Source organism: Rhyacophila brunnea, unplaced genomic scaffold (assembly GCF_057557595.1).
Source record: "Rhyacophila brunnea isolate RB1 unplaced genomic scaffold, BYU_Rbru_1.0 scaffold_20, whole genome shotgun sequence".
Classification (NCBI taxonomy): domain Eukaryota; kingdom Metazoa; phylum Arthropoda; class Insecta; order Trichoptera; family Rhyacophilidae; genus Rhyacophila; species Rhyacophila brunnea.
In genome coordinates, this window is record NW_028232860.1 from 13,718,862 (window position 1) to 13,742,369 (window position 23,508).

Sequence of the window (23,508 nt, forward strand, 5' to 3'; positions counted from 1 at the left end):
ACTGTACAAAGGACAAAAAAGCACAACAAGATATAGCTATCTCTTTTACGAATATCATTTTATAATGATACCTTTATCATGAGTTCCCGAATATCACCCGTATTGCAAATGCTGTAAAATTTAATTTCCCTACATGGTACAGTCATAGTGCAACAAAAAAATACACTAGGGAACGAACAAATAAAGTGTTCGCCGGCTCGCAAGTTAGAGTATGACGGAAGATTGATTCATAGGTAAGGGCGTACTCAGCACATATTGCATAAACTACCTGACATTAAAATAGTAAGTTTCGCCATTGGGCTGAGTCGTTGAAAATCGGGGTAATTTTAAACTACATAAGGTTCATCCAAGTTAAATATATCAATGGCTTAAACCATTACTCAACCTGTGGCCCTTTAAGCTTTTATGTGCGGCCCGAAACACATTTATTATCAGGAATTTCGTATATCTTGCGATTCGTTTCGACTTTGACGCACAGATAGTGACACCCGAAGAGGATTGTCATTATGGTCCACATCAGATCTGGTATAAGAGTGTTGCTATTGCACACGATTAATTTTAAAAACACGCATAATTTTTAAAATCTCAAAAATGTTTTGTAAAAAAGGGGGGGTTTCATGATTTTTTTTTCGTCACACCAGTAGTGATGCGGCCCGCGTTACTTTACAAATATATGTGGTGTGATATGGCCCGAAGAAAAATAAAGGTTGAGTATCATTGGCTTAAACCATAAAATATCAACATACCGTTACCCTATATCAATAATTATCACAAATTTGTGCAGTTTTTCTCTAAACAGTAGGAATAATTTACACGATTTCAATCTATTTCTCTGTGTATGTACAAACGTGTTTTAACAAAATATTGATTTTCAGTGATAACTTTCATCATGAATGATACGTATTACCTATAAAAGATAACTACAATATGTACCATACTATTTACGAAAAAGTTATACACAGACGAATCCAACTCTGACATATTCATAATATATTGTCTTCAATGTTTCAAAACATACTATGGTAATAATAAATACAATTAACTATTTCACGTAAAAACATCTCTTATGAATCATTCTTACAAGGCTGCGAACATTCACGTTACATTTGAAATATTTTACAAAATAATTATTTGAAACAGCATACCTACTTAAATTATTTATTATTTTAGTAACATCAGAACTTAAATAAATATTCATTCATAAAAATAATAAGTCCCTAACTGAAGTAGGTAGTTTCAAAGACCTCGCCTATACTATATACTTTCTAGAATATTTTTTTAATTCCTGTAATATTTCTATCTCATCGCTTCAAAATAAAAGATATCATAGAAAAATGACTCATATTAAGATTTCCGATTACAGGGTTTAGATAAGAACTATTAAATACATATTTAAAATGTCATGTATGTAACTTATAATTACAGACTTATCTTTATATTATAGAAAATGATTTATCAATTAAAAATAACCCCATGATAATATTGGCTTACTCATTTATAACTTAAGATTATTTCTTCAGAATGAAAATGTATATAAATCCATAATTTGAAATATTGACACAATGATGTTTTTATTATCTTTCCATTAAGAGTGCATTTTGATAAAAAAAAATCATTAACTACGTATCTGAAGTGGATTTTTAAATTAAAATAAAAAATCGAATTTGTTGATATTTAACATGATAACAGATTGCCGCCAAATTGATATATTATTATGTAAAAGTTAAATTCAAAAATGTAATGCATGTTTTTATATTAAAGCGCATTAATAGGAGCGGAGTTTGCAATCGAAAATATTAATTTGTTTCTAAGCAGATTACCATAATAATATAGCAATAACTGGCACTGCGATCGGAAAATCGATGGCTTTATTATTTTTGAAAAAAACGGCATTTAAAATTTCTGCTTAAGAATAATTATAATATTCATAATCGTCAGTTAAACCTAAGTGCAATGAATTAGCCTTGTTCTGGGGGAACTACCTTGAGATCAAGGAGTCCCCGACGACCGTATCTCTTCATTTGAACAATAAATATTTCAACACTTATTTTTTTTTTGCAACAGGAATTTGTTACATGCTTACTTATATACGTTTTTTTTATAAAAAAAATATGTCAATTACATAATATTCTATTATTATTATATACTAGAATGATGCAGTGATGGACATTATTAGCTATCAGTCCCTTGTAAGTTTTGAGTATGTAGTATATAAACAATTTAAAGTTCTTAAACGATTGTTTTCAAATAAAATTAATGCAAGATCAACAATATTTTGTATATTCAAATTATCATCGTATACCTGGCACTCCTGTCATTTGTAAAATACCTGAAAAGTTATCGTGGACAAAAGTTTATTCCGAACGAGAAAGTAATTTTACATAATATGTTCTTCTGTCTTATACAGGACAAGTTGTATCAGAATATCAACGCTTTGGTCATTTAGTAAATGTTTCGTACCCAAGAGCATTTTATTCTACATTATTTACTGTACCATCTTTACACTTTTCTCTGTGTTACTAGACAGCTTTCTGCCTTTGATGCATGTGTAAGTTCTCTTGACTCATTCGCTTGTCCTTAATACCTCATAATAAATTGGTGACGTGATTTTCCAAGGTAATCTTTATCGTATACCGCTAAAGTCTATATATCTCGAGCTTTTAATAGTATGTTTCTTTTAACAGCTGCAACAAATGTCGACGCCATTGTCTGTTATACAGAAACAACTAAAAAAACCTTATTGACAAAAGCGTTTGTAATTGTAACACAAATAACTGATAGGCACATATTTTTTTCTTTTTAAAATTCAGTAATGCCCGATGTAATTTTACAGTTCAATATAGAATCAACCCTGACATACACTCCCGTATGTTGAATCCAGAAAGGATTGTTTAATTTTATAACGCATTCATGAAATTTTTCACGTGTTAATTTACTTATCTTGAAATTTTGAGTTGTTTCCGTGAATAAATATTTTTTTTTCAAAATGAAATAAAATTTATGATTGCGTTAGGTTTGTTTGTGTGATAAACATCCATATTTAGAGGCAATAAATATATTTTAAACTGACAGCCTTCGCTAACATAATATTATGCAAATTAAAGAGTAATTACATTATATTGTTTCACATCATTATGCTTTTATAAATGAGGAAATATTGTTTCCAAAATAAATCACATTTTAATTAAGGGTACACTTTTAATTATTATTTCTATTCCCATGGTTGGACCCTATAGAACTTTGCTCTTGATCATCGAGAAAATAAATACATATTGTATACAAACCACACATTGAAATCAAATTTACATAAAAGTTCTCAAAGAGATTACTTTATTATTTTTAGATCATTCTTGCATCGCTATAATAAGTATGCTGACCTTTCTTTTAAGAAAGTTGAAAAGCCAATAATCCCTTCTTATTTTAAAACCTTTTTTTCATATTTGACTTTGACTGTTAACGATAAAATTGTGCGATGAAATTTGAGCTTTTGAGTTTATTTTACACTATAAATTTTAAATAAGGAAGCTTTTTAAATGACTAACTTTGTACTGGGGATTTTAGAATGGTCAAAGTTTTTTTAAGGCAAAAGATATCTTTCTTCATTGAATCGATAGCTGTGCTTACATTATCAGAATAAGTTCAATCAAAATTGAAACCTATTTTAATTCACGTAAAATAATGGTAACCACATATTTTTTAAATTTATCATCGTCATAATTTAGAAGTTTTATTTGCTCTTTGAGTATGTGGCGTATCGAATGCATAATTTATCAAACATACAGTGAATTTCTCGTACCTACTATGCGGGTTTTATGTTTCTAACACCACCATGAGCATTTATATAAAACCTTCCAATTAAACGATAACAATTTTAGCGCCCATTGTGTAGATTGTACTTAACATAATAATAATATATACAAATTGAAAATAAATTGTCTTACATTTGTGGTTTCCATGTTCCATCACTGCATAAAGAGAAAACGCGATCTTATAATCGATAATAATATGATATTGACAAAATCATTTTGTTGAACACGATCATTGAAATGTAAATCATTATTGTCAACCCTGTAATTACTAGACTTTCATTAAATCCTTTTTGTAATGTATAAAAAATCCTCTATTTCCATAATTATAAGTCATTTGTAAATTATTGTAATTATTATTAGGAATGGAATCATGTACATAGATTTTAATTTATATAAAAAAACTAGAAATTCTAGGCAACTAATTGACGAGTCTATGAAAGATGACGTGATCTATCTTGAACACAAATAAAGTTTTTTTTATTAAAAAAAAATGTTATTGTTATTTATTTATTTCAACATACCGAAATGCAAACACTCCTTTTCCCTTTAGGAAACCAAAATAATTATAGGTGCTACAACCTAATATTGTGTGGGTAGGTCTTGACCGCAATACCGGTATTAAGAAAACAGGGATCCTGGTATTTATATACATATGACAATATTATCATCATCATTTATCATCAGCCTGAATCTATCCACTGCTGGATGAAGGCCTCTTCAAGCTGCTTCCACTTCTCTCGGTTCTGTGCATTACGTTGCCACGTACTTCCGCAGAACTTTGTCATTTCATCGAGCCAGCGGCCTCTAGGTCTACCTTGCGAACGTTTTGTACCTCTTGGATACCACTGGATGACTAAATTCGTCAAACGATTGTCTCTTCTTCTAGCTATGTGTCCAGCCCATCTCCATTTAAGGCTTTTAATAAACTCTATAATATCACAAACCCTTGTCTGCTTCCTTATCCACTCATTCCTCTTTTTGTCCTTTCGCGTTATGCCCAGCATGTACCTCTCCATACCACATTGTTCTACTCTAAGCTTCTGGATCTCTCTTTTACTTATGGTCCATGTTTCACAGACATATGTGATCACAGGAACCACACACTGGTTGAACAATTTGCGCTTTAGGCACAGTGGAAGGTCACTTTTGAAGACATTATTCAGGCGGCCAAAAGCACTCCAGCCTAGCTTTAGTCTGCGAACAATTTCATCAAATATACATCCATCTATAGACGCTTGTTGTCCCAGATAGAATGTAGCTTTTCACATGTTCGAGCTTCGGTTTTAAAAACACAAAATATTGGTATTTTCGTTATTAAAATAGCGATAATAAGTGAGGTAGACTGATATTTTAGATGTGCTACCATCATGGCCACCAGGGGGGGGCTGAGAGGACGCCAGCCTGGAGGCCCAGCGTGGTGGATCGACCATCTAAGTGAGATAAAAACACACATAACAAATTTGCTCTGACAACAAAAAAGTCGCCTGCGGCGCTATTTTACCTTAGGATTATTTACATTACAAATTATATATGGTTGCGCGATACAATTTTTGATTACTCGATTACTTCATAATTCAAGTGAATGTATTAAAATCACCAAAATTAATATACTCTTAATTTTATATCGAACACCATTTAGCAAAACGCTACCTTACGGCGTCACACTGTCTTTAACCTTGGTGATAGGTAAGGGGGCCCGTCAAAGATCCTAGCCTGGGGGCCCGCTTTAGGATGTGGGGGCCATGGTAATACACCAATATTAAATAAGCGTCAATGCATAAACCGAGAATAGTTGTCAGTATTCAACGTATAACGTATTCTTGACACGTGTTTAAGTTTATCCCGTATTCTTGCTTACTCGAGATCGGTTGCCCGCTTTTCCTTACCCGATAGGTATTTCAGTTCTCATTATTTCGAGTTCCCTGATACAGACACATAATCCGTTGTTAACTCTAAATTCCTAAATTATCGACTTACCAACTTTTGGTAGCAAACGCACGATATATTATATAGTGCAGGATCCCATAGACTTTTCGTATACATAATATGCGGAACGCATTCTGACAATTGGAATGGGTTTTTGGGGTCACAAAGATATATAATGTCGATGTTGCCAGGCGATATTAGTGGTCAACTTTTTTTTATTGAGGTTTTAATTTTTTTTCTTATAATCCACCAAAAATTGTTCTGAGTTCTTCAATAAAACCAAGACCGAATCAGGGATTGATTGAAAATGCAATAATTGTACCATGCCATCGGCATGGTCGTAGAACGGTTCGTCCCATTTGAAAAAATAAAAATAGCGGGTAGTGCAATGTGTTCAAAATGATCGATTCTTAGGATCCTCCTTGGCTTAAATTATTTTATTTCGTAATATTTTTGTATAGAATCACCCAGATTGGTTTCTTTACCATATATATGCATATGACATTAGTTTTAGTATAATGGTTAATCCAGAAACAGCGTAAGTTGCATATATAGGTAGGTGAATAAATGAAATAACGATAACCACTAACCACACTAAGTAGACATTATTTATTAAAAAAAAAAAGAAACAACAAGTCACGTGTTCAAACTGCCCTAAATCATGATCACAGTTTTTACAAACACTACTTACACATTTGCCGATGGCCTGGTACAATTAATGCATTTTCAATCAATCCCTGATTCGGTCTTGGTTTTATTGAAGAACTCAGAACAATTTTTGGTGGGTTATAAGAAAAAAAATTAAAACCTCAATAAAAAAAAAAAACCCACTATTATCACCTGGCAACATCGACATTATATATCTTTGTGACCCCTAGAACCTATTCCAATTGTCAGAATGCGTTCCGCATATTATGTATACGAAAAGTCTATGGGATCCTGGACTAATATGCCACTGAGTGTGGACAGCGTAATATTATTATTAGATCGATTTAATCACTACTGGCGTGATATGGAATACTCTGTTGGCTATTTTCCCTAGCAATTTATAAATAATTCATTATGACTAGGGATTCCAATCCCGGGATCCCGAGCTATTTTCGATACCTATAAATCCCGGGATTGATAAACATAATCTCGGGATTTCGGGATTTTCGAAATTTTTATGGAAAATAAAATAAAAGCGAAAATAAAACAGAAAAGATACTTTTAATAAAAAAAAAACTACATTAGAAATAAACTGAGTTTGAATGAAGTTTGATTTATACCCATGTGTAGCTTTTAACAAAGTAATTCTACCATGATACGAGTATCATACGTTTTACGGCAGTTTCATATTTGGTTGACTAATTAGATTTATGATGCGGAAAGGCCATAAGTACGCCATGATTATTTTCTTTACTATTTTAAATCTCGCTAATCCATTCATTATGTCTTTACTATCAGAAACAGCAATCTCATATTAAATTCACATTATTATTTATATTACAATATTATTTACTCCATTAAACTTGTGTATTTCCAAGATTGAACGTATACAATATTAACAATAAATGTCTTAAATAGTATAAATTATACTACATTTATTTTTGACCGATTTTATCAATGTTATTTGTAAATATAAAAATTTTATATTAACAATGGAAAACATGCCAATCCCGGTATGAAATCCCGGTATCAGAATTTTGGCTCGGGATTGGATTCCCTAATTATGACTATGTATCTACATAATATCTTGATCTTCACACATTATCATATTTTGATATCTGAATGTACCAAACGCCTATTATCTCACTATATATGTAATATATATTTAACAACCGTGTATATCCACAGAATCTCAAACTCTTTTTAATTATTTTCAACGTCACATATTTGAAGTGATAAATACTTATTAGTTATTGGGCAGTTACTGAATAAGACTTTGCTGAATTAAGAATTAAAAATAGCAGTATTTTTCTGATCACGCCTACTTCATGTACTTTGCCGTATCACAGTTCACCGTGAGTATTTGCATCGAAAACCAATGGCCAAATAGGATTGAGATCAAATTCGTGTATAAATAAAATACCTATTTTTTGGAGGATGTACTACCAGAAATGTATGTTAGCTACTTACTCAACATATTAAATCCCATACTCTGGGTTCAAACACACATTGAAAAACAACATGAGGTTTTTACAGACCTAGGATTCGATCCCGGGACTTACGACCATTATAAGCGAACACAGTCGCCGCTTAGTTATCGTGGGCGTTCAAAAAATACGAAATAAAAACCACTGGAATGCAAAGCAAACACAGAATAAAATAGATATGTAAGTAAATTAAAAATACAACGCACATGTATAATTATGTAAAACTTTGAATGATTCAAAAGAAAGTTAGCAAGTAGGTACTCGTAAATATCAAGTTTTTTTTTTTTTAAATGATAATTATAACAGCGTTATTATCAAATATTTGAAACCACTCAATATCAAATTAACGTTCTTATTGGATGTACGAGTAATAAAATTGTAACATTACTGTCTGCAATGTTCCACAAACAACGCGTAATTTTGTTGATCTGAATAATCTATTTCGTCATATTTTTCCGGTACAACAGCTCACAACGAACTGTATTACGTGAAATTTATATGTAAATGTAACCCTTAAATACAATTTGAATAATTTATGGGATTAATCGTTTGAGTAAACCGAAAATTGTGTTTAAATATTTGCGGCTTGAAGTGTGCTATAAATGAATTTGCAATATAAAATAACTTTGGCCTAATTAAAATTTAATCTTTAGTTTTAAGTGTAGTCTTTTTTATTCACTCGAATGTATATACTTAGAAACGGAGTGTAAAGTGCACTTGGTATTTTTTTTAAGGATTTTTCACAGAACCAAACTGGCACCCAGCGCATTTCGGGTTATTGAATATTAATATAATATATACTATATATTACATAGTATCTTTAAGGCCGGTCGCAAATAAAAGCTCGTCTCATGTGTCATTCACAAAACACATGTAACTTAATGCACTGCCGCACATACTTAGCATCGGTGCGATATTTTTGGTAAAAAAAAACACCTGCTTGCAGCTAGCAACAAATTCTCACGCACGGAAAAGAGTAGTAGTTATAACATTGCGCCCTGGTTTTGATTTATGACCATATCTCAATCGAGACGATTTTCTTTGTGCGACCGGGCTAACGTTTGTTCAACCAATGTGTGCTACTAGTCTTCACGTATGCATGTGAAATATAGATCCTACGGCCAGCAACAGATTATTATCACGTCGCGTGAGCTTAAGTGAATTCACATAAGCTCTCGTCACGGGCAAAACTATACAGTGTCGTTTAATTGGTATTTCAATGTCTCAGAACCGGTTACATGTAAATAGTACGTATTACATTTCACCGTAGCACAGTTGGCCGAGAGCTTTCTTATCGAAAAGAGATTCCCGTATACCTACTATACGGCCATCTCTATAGCACCAAGATGAAAAAATTACGCGTTGTTTGTGGAGCATTTTCATAATCGATTTTGGAAAAATTCAAGCATGAAAACCTAAGCTAACCTAACCTAAGAAATGATCCAGTACCTATATCGGCTATTTTCAAAATTTGTTTGCCGCTGGAATCCTGTAAACCGACAAGAACCGTATTTTATTTAGCCACGAATTTTATCTCTGTACCTACTATATGACCCAGAGAGATTGAACATTCTTGAATGTACGACCATATATTTCCGATACAACCATTGATATACTACTGGACGCCCGATTTTCAGCGACTCGGCCAGAGTTAAAACTTACTGTTTTAATATCAGCGGACTTAACTCGATATAAGCTCACTTAATATTTGTCTCAAAAACGACCTGGCAATAATTATGAGTAAGCCCGATCTAGCTTGCATCTTACTCTAACTAATAGTCAGCGCATGACGACTTGCTCTGTCCGCTCAGACATGAATTTTTGGTAGCTTGCAAGCTTTGGGTTGCAGAAACCCTTAGGGTCACTATTCCAAAAACGCAAATTTAGTTTCACAGCCAGGGCAATACGGATGAAATTCGGGAATCCATGCTAACGGTCTTAACGCATTATACCTACAAGGAAATATTATAAGATGATATTCGTAATATCTTCTTTTGTGGTACATTTTTAAAATGACACTTGTATGGGAACTCCTCATCTAGTAGTATATCAATGGATACAACATACACAGTGAAGTGTGATACGGCGAACGGCATACGTACAAATTTCCGGACACGATCAGAACAGGGGGCTTATAGGGCCCGGCGTTGCGGGTCGACGAGATAAGTGAGATAAACATGTACACATCGTACATTTTCGCCGATAGTCACGTTATTTTACTTCATGTATGATGCCATTAATAAAAAATGTAGTTGATGCGATATGATGATTAATATATTTAAATGATAGTTCACGCGTAGAATTTTATTTTGTAGTACTCGTATTTTTTAGTGTATTTCCTGATAGCTATTTATCCAATATGGTGAGGGGTCTCATAGTACTTGGTTACCACAAAAGGGGGTCGCTGTAAGCTGTAAGTACTTATACGATTCTGATTATCGGCTACTCAATAATTTAAGAGGTGTTTTTTAATAATACAAAAAAAAACACAAAACATATTACGGAATACCCTTAGTTTTACCTTGTAGAACCCTGGGCTCTGTGGAATACCATTTTGGAAAACGTTGCCCTTCACCTTAGCTTGCAAAAGATCCTAACCTAGAGGCCCGCTTCAGGATATGGGGGCCATGATCAGAACCACAGTGTAGTCAGCTCTCACAAATCACATGACGTCACCAATTTCACAAGTTTTTATATTCTGAAAAATTACACATTTTCGACTGACGTGACCTCACAATAGGGAATGGGATAACTGGACGCCAGGACAATTGGACGCCGCACTGTCGTAGACACGTATACAGAATTTAGACGAAGAATTTTAATCAGTTTCTATCTACTACATAATAGTTTTAATTCATTTTACTCTTAACATGTTTTTTTATTGCGGATTAAGAATCTAAGGATTTATATAAAGATAAAAAACTCTATTTTGTTGGAACTTAAACATGAAGCGCCTAGTTTCAAAAGCCCCTAAAACGATTTTAGGTAGTTCTGAGAAAAATGAGTAAATGATTTTAGGTAGTTTTGAGAAAACTGAGAAAAAATCATATCTATTAAATCTGTGAACTTTATGTAAGTATTTATCTTTTAATTCGTTACATTCTAAAGAGTATTTTGGCCTTCCATTTTATGGGTATTTGAAAAGCACACCCACCCATTTTGGCGGGTTTTGAAATTGACCCTAATTTTTGATCATACGTATTAACGGTTTTTGGCGTTTTATAAAGTTCAATCTTTGGCCATAATATAGGTAACAAAAATATCCATCTAAATACATATCTAACTCAAAAATTTTCAAAAACCGTTTAGGGGCTTTTGAAACTAGGCGCTTCACATATGCACGATTAAATCATTATTTACGTGTGCATATTTAAATTCTCACTAATTATTAAATCATAATATAATAATTTAAATATAATTAGTACTATTAAATATTTTATATTAAATATTAGTACCTTTAAGTACCTAACGTCTATTTATTTTTGAATTGCGTGGCGTCCAGTTGTCCCGGCGCCAAATCGTCCTAGACCCCTCACACAGTAACAGTAAAGATTAATACTAATAAAGTTCGTAAAAAAATAGTTTATCGAAGCTTTAAACAATAACTAAACGGGATATCATAAAAATAATTAGATTCTTTTCAGGATCATAATAATTACTATGCGACTGGGAGTAAGCAATTAATGCAGTCATGTTTAACTTGACGGTCGAACGGTTGGAGGTAACCAACTAACAGGCTGGCCGCGATCTCAAACCATGTAGGTGTTCATCTGAACACCGAAAAGACCAAATCCATGTGCAGCGCTGCATGCATTGACCCTGAAATACCTCTTTGGGTTTCCGTGCCCATCGGGGCTGGTGACCAGGTTCAAATACTATGGTGCCACAGTTGCCGGCGATAGCAGTCTTTCCAATGAACTAGATTAGGCAATAAGTGTGGCAGGAATGCATTCAGTAAGCTTAGAGTCGTATGGAGGTGAAGGCTGTATTCTGTGAGGACCAAGTTTTGTTAGTTCAACGCGTGCATGCTGCATGTACTCCTGTATGGCTGTTACAACGGTCTTTGAGCTTTGAGATTCGGTACCGAATCTTAGGAGTAATTGATACGACCGCGTTACAAACACTAGAATTCATGAGAAAATACAGCAGCCAATTCAAGTAATCACAAAGAGAAGCTTCACACGGCTGGAACATAATATGTTCCGGATGCCGCCAGAGAGTACGCCGCTCCGTAGCCTTGTGGCACAACTGTGTGGTGCCGTCGCTGTGGCCAGCCTTCCTTCACCCACCAGCGCACAGTAGGAGAAAAGCCCAAAAACGTGGCCAAAACCCCAGAAATGAATTTTCGAAATGGGAATACTTGAGTAGTCAGTCAGGTAGAGGACTAATGACTGCATTTCATTGTGAAAAGGGAAGCGTTTTGACCGTATACCTTCGTCGCTGCGTCAGTTGGAAGTTAGCCTTCGTGGAGAGTGTACGCGTCGCGTGCTAAACAGACAAAAATAACGGTGACTTTGAAAACCCATAAATTTCAAGTAAAGTGTTCAATTTCAATTCTGCGACATGAATACGACTTCTGGAGGTATGTAGAAAAGATTTTTACATTGGTTGAGTCTAAACTTAATGTATAAATTATTGAAATGTAGTACAAATTTCTGCATAAATAAAATTGAATATATTTGAAAACTAGCATTTTCAACTATTCGAAAAGTTATATATTTTGTCACATTTTGCAAAGCTTATAGTCTAGGCCTTTAGTTTATTGTATAACCTTGCGAAATTTATAAAAGTAACCTGCGGAATAGGTGCGTCTTGTGCTTGATAGGCCATTTTGTTTACTATAATTTAGCTTTTGAATGCGTAATCAGTGACCTTCAAAACCCGCATATACCAATTTTTGTCATGATCTGACACTTTTTTAACATCCATTTCCGCCATTGTGGATCGGCCATTTTGTTTACAATAATTTAGATTTTGGATTCGTAATCAGCGATCTTAAAAACCTGTATATACCAATTTTTGTCTAGATTTGGTACCTTTTTAACATCCATGTCCACCATATTGGATCGGCCATTTTGTTTACGATCATTTAGATTTTGGATTCGTAATCAACGACCTTGAAAACCCGTATATACCAATGTTTGTCAAGATCTGGCACCTTTTTAACATCCATGTCCGCCATATTGGATCGGCCATTTTGTTTACGATAATTTGGCTTTCGGATTCGTAATCAGCGACCTTCAAAGCCTCTGTATGCCAATTTTTATTCAAATCAGAGGTCATTTCAGGTTTCGGCCACGATTTTGGGCTTTTCTCCTACTGTGCAGCGGTGCTACAAAAGCGATATACGTGCTGCAGGTCTCGCATGACAGGAGGCGCAAGATTTGGCGATGGACTGAGGGAAGTGGCACGACCTTGTACCTGCCTTATGCCCCAATACTGGGTCTTGAGAGGGTGAAGTAATTATATATCGTTCAATGGTTTCATAGATCGTTCAACTTTTACCAACAGGTTGGTAGGTTGGAGTAATAGCAATTTGAAGTTTAACATGGCCTCTAAATTCAGGTATTATACTAATTTCTTTGTGATTTTTGTGCATGTTGTATATCAATGACCTCTTTTTTTCTAGCATAGGTACCTACATATTTATATATAGAAATAAACAGATTATTTATATATACTCTAAATACCTAAATTATCGACTTACCCACTTTCGGCAGCAACGCCACAATTTTTACGAGTAGTTTTATTCATTGAACGTTTTGTTATGCAAAAATTTGTTTTGAAACCCAACGATGTCTGGTCTTTTATTAAAATTTTTTGTGTATACTGTTTGAAAAGCACTGCTTTACAGATAACCCGTCATACCGTCTATATATATATGAACCTCTGTACCAAAAACAAACAGTGATAAGTGAGCGTTACAGCTGATAGTGTCTAGGGTTTAGTGTATAACAGTATTATATCAAAATCTAAAATGAAATTCTTCGCAGTCATCCTGTCCCTCGCTTCATTGACGACGTTGACTTCTGCATTAGAACTGGAAGGAAAATGTGAAGATAATAAAGATGTTAAAGCTTTACAGAACTTCAATGTTACAGAAGTACGTAATAGTTATAAAAAATAGTAAAGCAAACAGGAATGCAATGCTTTTAGTGACATGTAATGACGGATTTACGAAACATACGTGACTCTTAATTTATCTGAATGTATCCAAAAATAATAAGAAACACGTGACATATCTTTTTAAATCAACGATAGTTATTGTTATAAATAAAATATTTTTTAATTAATTTTCTCGAATAAAGTGGAAATATTTTTTTATTAATTCACTGTTAATAAACTATGTTTATTTAATTTCAACAAACACGATTTTTTCTTGAAAACAAAAATTGATGTAAATTGAAATCTTTTTTATTTATATTAATTCGAGCTTTGGTCTGGTCATAATACCAAATCTCTAATAATATATCTGTTAATACGAGTATGTTCACTCCTAAATACAAAATATGGAAACGATAATACCTAATAATATTTACAAGTATTGATAATTCTAAACATTCTAAAATTGAAAAAATCATTAATAGATAATATATTATTATGAATTTGCTTTTTTGTTATTTCGTCGGCAGATGAGTACTCCATACATATTAGCACTGCACAACCCCTTAAGTTGAAAGTTTTATTACAACAATTATTGAAGCTAGATTTAAAATAAATAAATTTAAAGTTATAGGTACACGATATATATTTATTTTTCAATAAAAAATCGATGTATTTTAAATAAATCTAAAAATTATTAAAAGTATGAATTAGTCAAAAACGTTTTCAAAACATTTTTAACCATGTACGATCCTGAAAATATCATAATCTGGGCCCAAACACACATTGAAATAAAAAGTTTTTGGTGCCTGATCAGGGACTCGATGACCTTATAGGCCTCACGCGTAACCACTCGGCCATCGTGATAGAGAAACTCAATACACGACATTGTAGTAGTAAATACGAGTATTACCATACAATAATATTATAATGTTATAATAACATGGGATCCTCGAATTTACTTTTTATAAAGTTTTTTTTTAATCATAAGTTTATCGTTGAAAAATATGTTTCTTTTGCATTTATTTAGTTTTCAATAAATATGTGTAAAGCATGAAATCTTTTTTAATAATTTTAAATAGATACGAACGTATTGCAAACGTAAACACTTTAAAATGGAAATTATCAACAAGTAATTTTTCTCAAATTGGCAGGTTGATATTCTTCCGCTCTGGTAGGCATTTGAGACATTTTTTTGGTTATTTATATTTTAAACTGTGTTAATTAATAAATACATAAATATATCTGAAATTATAAAATAGTAAAATATTTTTTTATTTTAAGTCAAAGATAAACTTTGCAAAGCAATTTTAAAAAATGTCATAGAATGTGAATTTGTTAAAGGATCCCATCTTATTGTTACTTAATATTTTACGCTCATATTTATTAATAAAATTTAGTATGTAAAGTTTTCTATATTGTATCGAGGAGATTTTTGACAAATTCATAGTTTTAATAGTTTTTATATTTGTTTAAAAAAAACTTTGATTATTTAATAAAAAAAAATGTGACATGAAATCCGTTTTATTAATATCAAAAAGTTAATATATTATATTTTTAGCAAACTTATTATGTTTTCATTTACTGGAGATTTACTGTAGAATGCGAATAATAACACTTTTTAGAGTTGATTCGGTGTAGACCATTAAATTTTCGCCTGCGGCATCAACGTTCTTTAAATATGCGTGTGGATGCGTATATCAGAATGTAAATGATTTTTCTGCATGTATTTATGCGTTGTAAACATAATAAAATGCAGATGATAATGAAATTACAGCTACAGATAGTAAGAGTCGGTACCTTACTTAGAGATGTCACTATTACTGTTTTATAAGTATCATTGTAATTAAACCCAGGTAGGGTACCTTTTTAAAATTTACAAAATTTACCAAAACCAAAATCAACAACGTATCTATTTATACCTAAAATAAATAATTATTTAACTATCCCAAGCGCACGCTAATTTATTTGTAATAATATTATAATATTACTCAACACATATGCACATAATGTTTTCGTGAATAGATAATAATTAATATTAAAACACTAATTGAATCCAATTCCAGAGCATTTTTGACATCGTTCTTAGCATGCATTTTTGAGACAGGCCGGCCATAGAAAATGAGCGTGTATATACGCTGTACACTCATTTTACTAATCCTAGTCGATTTTTTTAAAATATTTAATATACTGTACATACACCACTAACTCTTGGAATACTTACTTTTGTTACTTAATAATGTACAGTGTGGTGTAGCAAGTAGCAAAATTTTTTTTATTGAAAATATGGATACGTACCTATACTTTCATATGAATATATTGGATTACTTGATGTATGCGCCGCATCTACAGCATCTAAGCACTGCACGCCACTGGCTTAAACAGTGAATTTTTCAAAAATCTTTATCTATGTCACTTTTTAAAGAACTTATCAAAATGTAGTTTGATGATAAAAAATATTCCTAGCTTTTTTTTTCCAAAATATAATACGTATTAATTGTTTGAAATTAGAAGTATTATTACTACGTTACTTTTGCCCTTAAATGCCTTACACATTTCGTCGACGCCCCGTTGATACAATGTCATATCGATAACTTCAAATCACAAAGTCTTCACACTACAATATACAACTTTCTAGTTCAGAATGTTCCTTTTTTAAGGTAGGTTAAGGTAAGTGAGACTACACTAGCGAAAGAATGCCTCATCTGATCGGAGTAATTCTGGTGTCAATTTGTGCGTCAAAAAACAAGCTTAGTAATACAGTGACAAACAATTTAATTGCCATCCACAAAAATGGCTGTTGGTACAGCCATTGGCAATAAGAAACAAAAACTCGGTGTAGCTACTAGTAGTAATTCTGGCAGACAGTGACATCAGTTCTGGGGAATATATCCAAGAAACATAGTTAAAATGCAATTGTTTAAAACAAGGAAAAAATATTCAAAGAATAAAAGATATGCCTTCGGCTAGAAACACGTTGAAAGATAGAATCACAAGAACTAAATAGTAATTTTGAAACATTTTTAATTAAACTAATTTTTCATGTTTTCCCTATGAAAACTGCTCGGTACGTCAGACAGTCGAAAAATAATATTTGGGGAAGTTTGGCACGCTTACGTAAAAAGGTTCGCCAACCCTGCCATATATCAACATTTTTATTCTCCATCTTTGGGTATATATGACAGAATATTTGTTATAGTCTATTTAAGCTTTCTTCAATTTCAATCGGTTTCGCCTTTCTGCTTCTTGAAGCACTGCCTGATATACGGCTTACTAATTTAACATTTATAATTTGAACATCGTGAAAACAGCATTGTTAAAGTTCCTGTGAATTAAAGAAACTTGATTGTTAACATTCCAGTTTGTCCAAAACCGGAAAATTCAATATTACCATTTCAACAGTCTCAACATGTTTATTTAGTACCAATGTAAGCTTTAAATAATAATAGTTAGTTGTATATTTACCATACGTGAATGTGCGTAGAGTATGAAGATGACAAAAAGTAAAACTCGGTTCGCTAAAAACGATTCAAATGGAATACTCCAAACGTTTGCGGGGCCCCCTACCTATGACTAAGGTTAAGAGCAGTGTGATGTCCACAATAGTGTTCCCCAAATAGTACTCCATATTACCCTATGATTACAAAGTAAAATTTAGGCTATTCAATGTATTTTTTAAATCCACTTTAGTTATTCAGTTGTAAGCACTCAGCATCATTATTATAAAGCATTGATTGCGACCGTTTTGTGATAACCAAGTAACCATACGACTCTTAGAAGTACTCAGGAAACAGTATTTATGAAATAAAATTCTACAGTTGACATATTATTTAATTATACTTATCAATCATCATATCTATCAATTTTCATCGCAAAGCCACATATGTTTGCAAGTGAAATAGCGCAGGTGACTTTTTTTTACTATTATCCGGCTCTCACGTTTAAACAGCCATAAACCAAACCTTCCAAGAACGTCAATCCGGTGTTGCATATGAAGACCGCGCTGATCTACCTAGTGACAGTCGCACGTAACCTTCGAAACGTGTAGATATTTGGATGGGGCGATCCGCGAGCCGGTATAGGAATGACCAATTCGTAGGTGTTTAAATGCGTCCTGGCATCTTCGACTCGCAGCCCCAGAAGCGTGCAACTTGTCAATTGCAACAGCAGATGTTTTTTTTCAAACTAAACAGTCGCATTCAACAAATCTGCGGAGCTCCATTTGGCAACGTGTGTTTTGCGAATAGCGATGACGTCACATACGACGTATTCGACATGTTGCAGGCGGACGATTTTTGATGTGAGAGCCGGCTAAGAGTAAATTTGTGGTGTGTGTTTACCTCACTTAACTGGTCGAACCACCACACAGGGCCCCTCCTAGGCCTCTCTTCTTGTGGTGGGTTAAGAGTATTGATATTCTGAATATTAATTATTTTATTATACTCGTATTTTTACAGTACGCCGGAGCATGGCATGAGGTCTATAGGTACGAACATGCTGAGGAAAAGGACATGGACTGTGTGTCGGCGACCTATGCCCTCAACGGTACCAACCCAATAAATGTCCACAACATGGGAGTGTTCAACAAGACATGGCACATGGTTGATGGACTAGCGACGCTTGTCAATGCCAGTAGTACAGAGGCCAAACTCACCGTTTCTATCCCTTCAAAGAGTACGTACATTCCAAATTGTCACACAAACGATTTAAAATTACATTTTTTTTAAATAATATAAAACAGGTATAGCCAACAGGTCTATCGTGAAGGAAATTTTGATTGTTATTTTAAGAACCTTTTAATTAAAATAAATAAATAATTTTTAAAAATTTGAGACTCGCCATGTCTAAGTATTCAAAATGCATGTATGTTTTTATTCCACGCGTGTACAATTGTTGTTAATAAAATTTTACTTATTAGTTAGGTACCTAACTATCCTTTTTTTAATATTCGGGGTAGAACGCCACTATTTTCTTACGTAAAAAGTCGATTGCAACAACAAACAAGTTTTCTACCCCTGATAAAGAAAATTTCAAAAATCGAACTTTATATTGCAACTAAAAGTAAGAGATTACGAGAGTATAGTCATGGCTAGGGATTCTAATCCCGGGATCCCGAGATATTTTCGATACCTATGAATCCCGGTATTGATAAACATAATCCCGAAACTTTCGGGGTTGATTTTTTTATGAATTTTTATAGAAAATAAAATAAAAACGAAAATATAACAGAAAAAATACTTTTAATACAAATAACTACATTAGAATTAAACTGAGTTGAGAATGAAGTTTGAATTATACCCATGTGTAAGTTCCCGATTCATTTTATTTTTTCACATAAATTAATAAAAATGAGAAAGATTGAAAAAACAATGCTTCTCACTATTAACAAAGTAATTCCACCATGATCTCATACGTTTTACGGCAGTTTCATATTTGGCGGACTAATTAGATTTATGAATCGAAAAGGCCAAAGTACACCATGATTTGCTTTACTATTTTAAATCTCGCTAATCCATTCGTAAGTCTTTACTATCAGAAACAGCAATTTCATATTAAATTCACATTATTATTTATATTACAATATTATTTACTCCATTAAACTTATGTATTTCCATGATTGAACGTATACAATATTAACAATAAGTGTCGTTGTCATTAGTGTATACCTATTCATCAGTAGTAATATGGTATTATCTTCTTATTTCCAATAAGTATAAATAACAAGTGAGCTCTTTTTCTCTGATCTCCACAGCCTACCTCTTTCAAAAATTCATCCTTTGCCACTGACATCTTATAATTATTTAATACAATATGTTTGCATATTTTTTACAGATGCCACTTACCCATACTGGGTTCTGTCCACGGACTACAAGAATTACGCCGTCGTATATTCGTGTAAAGATATGGATGTAGTCGCTCCAGCGAAACAAAAAAGTTCGAGTAAGCGACTGACTAACCTTTTTATAATTATTTTTTTCAGTCCAAAAGAATTATATTCTTTGCTTTCAGATTTTATAAATGTACTATATACGAAGTGGACAAATTTTTGAAACTTTTTGAAAGCGTTGCCCAAGCGAAAAACATGGGTTTACACCCCGTCCGCGCATTATTCCTCTGCTATGAGGTGACATACTAATTACGACAAATTTTAACTATTTGCCTTTTAATACCTGCTCATCAGCGCTCTTCCAAATCAAGCTAATATTGGCATACTATGACATGTACCATACTTGATCATTTTGACATATATTATGCCAACAAGTACCGCACTATTACTTTGCAGAATCGATTGGTAAAGGTTTTAGATCAATATCAGTAATAATAAAAACATAGCTTTTTGCAAAACACGATTGAGTAGGTTTGAGGCGTGAGACGCGCCTGGCGATTAAATACGCTGCTCGCACGTCGACACTATCGTCCATTCACGAACAGCGGTTTCCGTGCTATTTTAGTGGAACAATACTTCACTTTGAAATTGCGCAGATTACGATTTCTTCAACTGCGCATGAATTACATAGCATACATTTAATTATTGTTTGCCTGCTCTTACATTAAGTATATTGTATCGTTTTCTCTCACTCCACGTCGCTCTAACTACGTCGTATTTTTCATCAGACATCACGCTTATGTGGTATGTTTCTTTATAGTTTATATTACATTATATTATTAACTGCAAATGGTCGCGCCATTCGCCAAACTGCAGCCCGCACTATTACACAGCATCGCTCCTTCTGAGTTTGCGCATAAGTCAGTTTACGCCATTATAGACAAATAAACCAATGCTTTATTGTTTTTTTCAGTCGTCATCTGGGTGCTAAGTAGAACTACCGTCTTAACAACCAAAAGCTTAATGGATGCGGCCGAAACTATTGGCAAAGCCAAACTGGAGTTCTTAGAGTTAAGAGCCACATCACACAGCGCTGACGCATGCAACGGTGCATCATTGCAAACATTGACATTGGCCGTGTCTTTAATCTCAGCACTACTCATTAAACTTCTGTAAATTAACAATATATTACGATTCATCAAATCTATCGCCATCTTGGTAAGATGTATCAACATTTCGCTAACAGAAAAAATCAACCCACTATCAAAATACACAATACGACGACAGTAGTAATTCTCCGGTGACAATGAAAGGAGAGATATTATGTAAAATTGTACTGGGTACGCTAACTAACTACCTTAGCTATTGTATAATTAATAATGGAGATTGAGATGAGTCTGGATCAGCAGTATTTTTTCCCTTTTCAAATATCAGTCGATTTTAAACTGTATTTTATTTCTATATATCTTCTAATTACATTTTGTTATGTATTAGGGAAATAAGCATTACAGTTTATTTTTCTTTTTCTTAACCACACCATTTTTAATAATATATTAGGAATTGTTAATATATTATGTATTATAAATTTCTTCGATTTAATAAAAAAAGGCGGTGAAAGATAGTTAACAGTGCTAAACATTTAAAATTTGACAGTTAATGTTATTAAATAATATTATCTTTGTAATAAGAATATTAAAGTGCATTTTGTTTATCTACCTACCCATCTAATTATATTGTAAATTGATTATAGTTATTTATTTGTAAAAAAAAAAGTGTTTTAAATCTAATAAATAGTTTTTCTTGTAATATAATTTATTATTGTTCTATAGATTTGATATGATATGTTATGTATAAAGTACGATTCAGTCAATGTGTCCTAATAAGCAATTTGGTCATGAAGTGTTACTAAATACTACACTCATTTCAATCTTCTTCTTCTTCCACTGTCCTTTATTTATGACAAATATAATTGTGTTTACTTTATGGTAGTCATATTAATTATAAATAAATATATGATTTTTTATGAGATCTTCGAATGTCTTATCTGTGTCGCACGAAGATAATAATATAATATACTTTATTATTTATACGTTCAAAATATATTTACAAAAAAAAATATTAGTTTTTTAATTTAAATGTCACCGACTTATTCAGCCCTTAGGTGCAGACTGTGGCGTTGACAAGGCTAAGAAGTGGGGGTGAGGCTGAAAAACACGATACATGATCGCAAGATATTTATTTCACAAATAGTTACAAAGCATATTGCCGGTCAGTAAGGGTCAATATTTAAAATTAAGGTCAAAGCAAAGTAATAGCGAAAGTCGCACCGACTCTACGGGAGTACTTCCTCCCTTCTCACCGAAGTTATTACGAGTTTAACACTGGCTCGAGTTAAAAATGGTTAAAAAAAAAACTGAATCTCAACTTGCAAGTAACCTTCGGCGTAGACGGAGAGCGGCGTAGCATCGGCGTAGCTGTGGGGCAGCGTACTCGGTCAGCCCGTCGTCAGGAACCTTACCAGGCGGCCAAGAGTCAGGGACGACCGACGCATTGCGGCCGCGTATGACTCAAGACATCGGGAGAGTGGCGAACGAATATGTAAAAGTTAAACTCAAAAATGTAGTGCATGTTTTTATGTTGAAGCGCATTTTAGTACACATGGAAAATGGAAATTGGTGAGTGGAAAGTGGTATTAATAACGATGTACGTTAAACTTTAACTTAACAGCAGTTTATTTACTTTATAATTCAAAAACTCATAATATACTTTTCCGAATATATTGCTAATAAACTGAAATTCGTGGTGTGTGATTTATCATTTTATACAGTGACGTCCCTAAGCATGTAGACTTAGAATGCCGTTTCTTTCATTTTTAGTTAAAATAGTTATCTGCAAAATCGTTATGTACCCACTTGCAAAATGAAAAAAGAAGTTGGCAAGTATAAATTGATTTCAAACTTTTTTTTAAATCATAAAAATGTCAATACGATATAATAAGATATTGTACTTATTTAAAAAGTTAATAATTATTTTAATAGGTATATATATAAGTATATATATGTAATAATATTATAGTAGAATATATTATAATATTCTAAAATAATATGTAAATGAATTTTTGTCTAGCAATTTTTTTCATCTGGCAATATTATACCATTCCAATGGTAAATTATTTATATTTACTTATTATGGTAACTTACTGCCATCTGGTTGGAATTGACCAAAGTTTTTAGTAACAGATTTTTATAAATTCATGGTAGATGCCTTTAAATATAAATAGATGGCGTAAAAGTCACATAATATGTGTTATTTTGGCAAAGAAGTCGCCTTAAACAGACAAATACAACAAAAATCTTTGAAGTGACATACACACCGTCTATTGAAAATTAAAACATCTTCACGAAACATACATATTCTTAAATAGTGGTTGAAAGACTGTGGCGCTGACAGGTTTGGAGGCACCCTTGTGAAAATGTGTCACAAACCGCCATTGCGATACGTATTACAATATGCTAGTATTACGATAAAATAATGCTTTCATAATTTTTTTATGTTTAGACTATTTTTTAGACTAATTTCGATTATATGCTTCATGCATAACAGCATAACCGGCACCACTCACAAAAGTTGCGATATCTGTAATCGTTTTCTCATTCGCCGCCCTATATAATGTGCGCCCCTATGCGACGAATCTGCCTACCCCCACGGG

General features: G+C 33.0%; 1 protein-coding gene across 1 annotated transcript; it reads left to right on the forward strand.

Moving 5' to 3' along the window:
* The first annotated feature begins 13,785 nt into the window (after positions 1–13,785).
* On the forward strand, positions 13,786–21,857 carry LOC147071221 (lopap-like). The gene is made up of 4 exons (XM_085948266.1): positions 13,786–13,973; positions 18,430–18,646; positions 19,805–19,912; positions 20,773–21,857. Exons 1-4 carry the CDS (start codon positions 13,848–13,850, stop codon positions 20,973–20,975), a joined length of 654 nt encoding a protein of 217 aa, XP_085804392.1. The 5' UTR covers positions 13,786–13,847; the 3' UTR covers positions 20,976–21,857.
* Positions 21,858–23,508: the final 1,651 nt, after the last annotated feature.

Excerpts from the sequence above, each read along its gene's own strand:
- LOC147071221 (XM_085948266.1), top strand. The coding sequence starts at position 13,848 with ATGAAATTCTTCGCAGTCATCCTGTCCCTCGCTTCATTGACGACGTTG. Across the intron at positions 18,647-19,804 it reads CGTTTCTATCCCTTCAAAGA|ATGCCACTTACCCATACTGG; the intron begins GTACGTACATTC and ends TATTTTTTACAG. Across the intron at positions 19,913-20,772 it reads AGCGAAACAAAAAAGTTCGA|TCGTCATCTGGGTGCTAAGT; the intron begins GTAAGCGACTGA and ends TGTTTTTTTCAG.